The sequence below is a fragment of the Colias philodice genome, chromosome 5 (genome assembly GCF_061535455.1).
Source record: "Colias philodice isolate Cphi_HAF_F1 chromosome 5, ilColPhil1 Martin Lab GWU primary, whole genome shotgun sequence".
In the NCBI taxonomy this organism is placed as follows: domain Eukaryota; kingdom Metazoa; phylum Arthropoda; class Insecta; order Lepidoptera; family Pieridae; genus Colias; species Colias philodice.
Window position 1 is genome coordinate 3,787,578 of NC_143090.1, and position 7,042 is coordinate 3,794,619.

The following is a 7,042-nucleotide window of genomic DNA, read 5'->3' on the forward strand; positions in this document are numbered from 1 at the left end:
GAGGCTACAACCGCTCTTCCCCCCAACCGAGCTCCAGCTGACGTTCACGAGGCTTCATAATACTATACTTAGATGCATTTTACTAATTACCGCTTGAGAGGAACTTGGTCATAAAATCTGCTGCTGGCTCCCGGACCATTATAACCGACAGAAAAGAATACGCCGTGCCTTGTATTTCTATTAGAACATTTAATAAGGGTCTCTGTCCGCACAAAAGTTTTCACATTTCATTAGGTGACGGAAATGGAGCATCCGAAAGGGTAAGCAATTTAGTCTGAACACATTTTGTCTTATAGAAAATATCCTCAAAAAGGACAACCGAGACGTTTACAGAAATAACCTATAGTGCTTAAAATCTTATCAGAAAATCCTATCTTAAGAGGGAATATGATTTTCAAAGAACGGTCGTAAAACCCTTCAAGGCAGCTATGCCGTATCTTTTAACTTTGTGTAACAATAATACTTATCTTACTATTAAATATTGTATAGTTCGATCCTTTATCGACTACTCGAAACGGTGTCAGTTCCTTCACAAACAAGACAATATTTATAAAGATGACCTGCAAATCATTGTACAGATACAAAAAAAAAGTGCACGCCTCATAATTTTTTTTTAATAAATATTTATTAATTATTATTTTTGTTTGTTTAATAACAATTAAACCACATCGAATCAGACCCTGAAAAATGAAAGGGTTCTATTCCTGAGCATACTCAAGCGTAAGAGAAAAAAAAAGACTCGATTAGTAAAGTATTTCGGTCGCTATCGTGTTAACAAGAAAAAGGATCCGCACATACAGACACACGGACGTCCAAGACAGAACTTTTTTAAACTGTTTTTTAACTAGTTTAAATAACAAAAATGACATCAAAAATATCATGAACGTTAAAAATAGTGTTTTTTCTTAATATGTGTGTGTATGTATTATCTTACAAGTGCAATGTATGATACATAAAGACATTTTAAGTTTGAAAAATCAGATGTTTTGCGCGAAGTGACAGTAGTACCCACCTCAACGCTTCGCTTATGAGGCGTGCAATAAGTGCAATTATTTTTTTTAAAGTGACATTTATATTACATTTAGAACAAAATGTAAGAAAACTTAATGTAGCAATATCTTTACAGAGAACGAGTTAATTGAATTTCAAATGTTTTAGAGAGCTTAAAGCTTTAGTGCTGAAAACTGTAACTGTAAGAACGCTTTTCAGTTTAAAATTGTATTGCTTCTAAAAAGGAAAACAAATATCCCTTTAAAATCCTACAAGGCTTTCGAATGAAATCAAATCGATTCAAGAAAGCGTGGAAGATCCCGGAGGGCGAAATTACGGGTATCTGGCGAAACGTTTCGAATCTCTATCTCCTCTGATTACAATTTAGAACCGAACAAATGATCGAAATGAACAGCTCCCTATTGTGTGTATTCATGTCGGTTATTCTTTTATATTCCATGTAAACTTTCTAGAAATTTCCTCTACAGATAACAGTACAAGCAATACTTCGCTGAAAATATTTAAAGTTTGTTCCTAAGGAAAATTTATAAGTCCTGTGTTCGTAACTTTGAAACTACTTATATCAGTAAATTATAACCGTTCCTCGCAACAACTTGCAATAAACCCGGTGTATTTTATTCTTGTACTTAAACGCTGTAATTAAAGTAGTGAAATTTCGACGCGTTATGAAATACGAGATCGTCGAGAATTTGTTGAAGCCATTTAAATGAGTACACTCGCAAACAAAGTTACTTTATAAAAGAAAATTATGTTTAGCACACGGAGAATTCGACGCCACTCGCTTATGCATTCAGACTTTAGACAATGTTATAAACTTTACAGCGCTCGTTGAGCACTTTTGTAAAGTTAAACGGAATAAATGCGAACACTATTTGATTTGAGTCGAATTGAAAATTTTCTACTCGGCAGTACCGACATCGCACATTTTATACTTGGGATAACTCAAGAGAATTTGCAATAGTAACGAACTAATGTATTCCACTGATAATTCTCTTAGCCAGTCATGGTTCGATGGATTCCAATCAATTCGTCTTAACTGAACTTCGTTTTGCCCTACAGTTACCTGAATGGTAGTTGACTGCAATTGATGCACTTTCCAATTGACCGTTTTTGTACAATTTGCTTTTTTAATGAGAACTAGTGATGCGGCTTGACCCGGCTTCTGACCAATTTAATAAAACTATCTATGTATACTTATCGAGGTTTTAATACAAATACTATCATTCGGGAATTCTAAATAAATGCAAATTGCTCACAATAACAATTATTAGTTTCCTATCTCAAAGACAGATTGCAAATCATGCAAATATTGCGATTTCATGAATGGACATCCCGGCATAATGAATTCAGTTGAAACACCTTGGTTGCTTTTCTTATCCACAAAGTCACCCTTTCTCGATTTGCCCTATCCCTCTGCAGAATTATCTTTAAAGCGTACAAAGGCCAGTCGCCTTTGCATTTTAAATGCTCCTTACAAAATGTTCTTTTGTTAGGCAACCAATCATTTCAAGATTTTTTCCGCGATACGGTTCACTTCAGCCATTATTCAGAAAAAAGTAGGCCATCACTAGCAGAATCTTCGCGCTCAATATCTCCAACTTTATGAATGCCAGTTTTATCGGACGACAATTTTACGGGAATTGTAATTATTTCCTTTGAGATAAATAGATTGAACAGGTTATTATTATTGGCTACGATTGTATGAAAGTAACGATGAATAAGTAATGTATTATATGTAGTTATTAAATATTTTTGTTAAAAGTTTGTAAAAAAATTGACATAGTAGGTACAGATTAATTTTCCTGCAACAGTTAATTTTTGTCTCAGTAACTAAGAGTGTGTAATAAAAATGAACCAAACTAGAAATAATAAATATTGTTCATATGATGTAGTACTAAACTTTGTTATTCCCATAGGCATAAAGTAGATATTTTTCACGAAGTATCCGTCCTGCGTATTTTTCTATCCAGTTTATTTACCTTGTATAATTTTTTTAGTAAACCATTTGCATTTCATGTTTTATGGATGTGTTGAATAAAACAAAAGATTGTTAAAGCTTTCACGTATTCGTTTTATTTATCTTTCGTATCGAAATCATTACACATAGTTGTAAAATGAAACAAACATAAATATTCAGAATCAACAATGTAAATATTTTTTTTATTTCAATAATAAATAATTATTCATCCAAGACGAAACAAATGATTTAATAACTTTTTTCTTCCAACAGCTACATTTTATATTAAATTATTTTTAACGAGGTAATTAATAGCATTGTTTTATGCTGAGCACTCTGAAAAAAAAACACACACACATATAATAATTTTCTTTTTTTGTGAAAACCATTAAAATTGCATAGATAAGTTTATAAACTTTTTACCTCTTTTAGTAATTTGTTATGTTATTTACCGTAGAGACAATAGTGTTCATCATCACTTCTGTAATAAAAACATACAATTGATTAATGTTACTAGGTATATCTATATTTTGGACTTTACCCTAATAATGAAATATTGAAATGCTGCTGTTGTTACAATTATTATGTTATGGCAAAATAAGCTCTCAAATTTTCCATTAATAAAGTTATGTTTCTTGTCGTAAATTATCTTCTACGCTCGTTATACGTAATAAAGGGTAATATACCAAAATAAAATCGATTAACTCTCCTTCCAAATAGCAATTAAACCTTTGTAAATAAGCAAGTCACAAATATCAATAGTTGATTAAAAAACTAAAAGGTGTCGTAAGATCTACTCTTTTACCTAACGATGTCTCAACAACCCTTGTCCAGCACAAAATAGCCGATTGTCTATATTTGGCTGCAATTTAACTAATTAAAGGCAAATACTCTGCCGAAGGTTTCAAAGGAACCGTAATTGGAAAATGTCACTTTATTTCGTAATTAACTTGCGTCTATCACCAAGTTGTTAGGTGAAGTTCGCTGGGAGTTGGCAGCGGGTAATACAGAAATGGGTTTTTGAACTTTATTTTTAATCGGCAGTAGGTCAGTCAATATGAATGCTTAATATTTTTTTCAAACTTTATACCTATAACATACCTACTACGGATATAATGTAAATCTATCACGTATCACGGGAAACCAAATGTGGAGGGGCATTTATATTGGCAATCTCTAATAATTTTACCTTACATATTATTATAAAATATATTGTTCATTGGATTTTGAATGATATTTAAAGCCAGAAAATATATTATGAAATAGAAGGTACCTAATAGAGCAGACATGTAACCTGATAGAAAGTGATCAGCATCGACTATGGGCAACTGCTTTATTTTCATTTCAGGTTTATTTTATTTTCAGGATTTTACTGCTCCAATGGATGAAGAAAAACACCGTACGAAGCATATTCAAGAACCAAAAAGCGGCACTTGCCAGCGTTGTCGATATCTTAACGATCATAGAGATAGAGCTGTATCTTTCTCTCTGTCTTTCTTTTCTTCAAGAGGAGAGTGAACAGGTAGGTACATTCTAGGGAAGCGCGCTCCATCTTAGGCCACATCTCAGCTTACCATCAGGCGAGATAGTGGCCAAGCGCTCCCCTTATATCAGCATAAAAAAAGTGTAAAGAAGTATAAGTTAATCATGGTATGCTTACGTAGGATGTGAGTCCTGTTTGCTCTGCATAAGAAGTGATAGACCAGTCTTGGACGTACGTTTATTCGGTACACCTCCCGGCTCTCTGTTCAGCATGTGATCTATAAAACGTAAAAAAAAATATTTTTAAAACTTAAAATTAATTTAGATAAAATCCTTTTTGCAGACTCATAAAGTATACGTATTATGAAGATGCGAAATTTCAGTACTAAGCCAAGTCCTTCGAAATTTAATTAATGGCGCTTTCATTCCAGTAATCAAATTTTAATCGATTTTACTAAAATCTAGATGAAACAGAAGACTAGACTGAATTCTGTTACAAAATATAATCTAAAGGTAATTTAATGTTAAATTTCATCGAAAATATTATTTTACTTGGTAATGATTAAAATGGTATTAATAGTATACTAAACTATTCTGCAGCCGAGAGCTAGGAATTACTAGGCATTCGTTCTATATAAGTAAATTCAGGTAAATACTTTGCCACAGTTACAAAACGAATAAAAACTTATGGTGCAAAATTCCGACAAGAATGTTTCTTTTTTGTGTTTTCAGACCACTTTTTATCCTGTCCTAGTTTTAGAGTTAGAATATTTTGTGTATCTTTTTAACTTACTTTTGAATATATTAGCCGTTCTTTTTCTGTATTCTTGTATTACAGGCGAATCTGGGTAAAGCTGTTGCAGTGGAGTACGAAAGAAATCTAAAAAAAAAATATTTTAGTAAACTCGGAAATACTTACCTACATAAAATTATACATCAATTTAACAACGAGAAACATGATCTCTATAATTATATTATTATTGGTTTCCAATTATATTCGATACTTAAAATCTACGTTTTATTTTATTTTCATTAATATACATTTAGCTTAATAATAAATTTTAACAATGCAGTATTATTGGCTCGATAGTAATTACCGTAGTAGTTAATACTTTGTATCCCTATTTTATAATTTTACTACACATACTAAAATGCAATATTTTGAAATAGGTATGCTTAACTAACTATATATTTTACATAATATTTAAAAAAAATAAGTCCTCTATACTTACATATTACACGATCCTCGAATGGTGAATCTACATAGATGTCATCAGACTTAGCTCGCAAATAATCTGAAAAAGGTTGAAAATTACTTATAACAAATTGTTTATTACGATGCCGATGTATTAAAATTATAAATGAAAAAGAAACCAACCACAACAAATAAAATAAAAGTTTCTCATCGAATAAAATTAGCAAAATAAATAATAATATAAGGTTTAGAAAAGAATTATCATTATTAAAATACTTTCATTTGCGTAAACATACCTTTAAAACCTTTGATAACATGGGCTTTTTACAGCCTGAAAGCGAGATAAAAAGGCCTACGCAGACGGATTTGAGCCTTAATTAAAAGGGAATATTGATGAAAATTAATTGAATCGTGCGTAATTAATATCAATCGAAATGGAGATCAGAAAATGTTTCATTAAAGATTACAGGACTTTAATATAGTTCGACATTCATTTGTAAAGAGGAGTCAAAGTAACATTTTAAAAGCGCTATCAGATGATTCTGAATTAATGAGGATTATTAGATTCTATCTTGGTTGTATTTATGATTATGAAGTTATACAATTTCACATACTTAAACATAGTAGGTAGTTTTATTAAATACCTAGGTGGGTATGTAAAAATATGATTAAGTTGATTCAAGTCCTTAAAAATTCCACATATTAAAATACCAAGGGGTATTTATGGGGATAAAACATGAAATAAGTGGTTTTGTCACATTTTTTTAATAATGAGTAAATTTAATAACAGACGTACGTACGTACAGAGCGAACGTACATATTATATATTAACTTACCAAGCCTAACATACTTAAACTATTCATAAAAACATTTTACTCTGTAGTTATGATATTATCAATGAACAATTATGACATAGCTTTAGGTATGTGACTAAAATAAAATGTCCATGTATTCATAAATAACATCCGTAAATATAGCGTGTCGCAAAAATAAAAACAAAAATCACATACCTTTATAATAATTGAATCCGTCTTTACCCAAATCCGAGCCTCTCGCAGTAACGGCGACAGCAAACAATAACATAATTGAAATGAATGTCTGCCGCATTTTGTATATGAAGAGTGATGAGGCTAGACTATCGCATTTAACTGAGGGGATGGAATGGGGAGAACGTTTATATATAAACGTATTAGAGCTGAGATGTTTGTGGAGTAGGCTCTTTTCTTGGTCGCGGTTCGATTCCGCTTGATATTATTACTATGACAACTTGGCTATAGTGCTAAATGGAACTTAACTGAAGAAACTAAATGCAGCTGCTGAAAATTGAGCTTTTCAGGCGAGAATACTCATATACTTATATGTGGTCTTTAGAGTAACCTACTTGTAATTAATTATTA

General features: G+C 31.6%; 1 protein-coding gene across 1 annotated transcript; it reads right to left on the minus strand.

Annotated features, from left to right (window-relative positions):
• Positions 1-3,208: 3,208 nt before the first annotated feature.
• Positions 3,209-6,753, minus strand: LOC149488365 (uncharacterized). The gene is made up of 6 exons (XM_089695219.1): positions 6,656-6,753; positions 5,683-5,745; positions 5,244-5,330; positions 4,629-4,728; positions 3,392-3,449; positions 3,209-3,304 (listed from the first exon to the last, which is right to left on the minus strand). Exons 1-5 carry the CDS (start codon positions 6,750-6,752, stop codon positions 3,413-3,415), a joined length of 384 nt encoding a protein of 127 aa, XP_089551345.1. The 5' UTR covers position 6,753; the 3' UTR covers positions 3,209-3,304; positions 3,392-3,412.
• Positions 6,754-7,042: the final 289 nt, after the last annotated feature.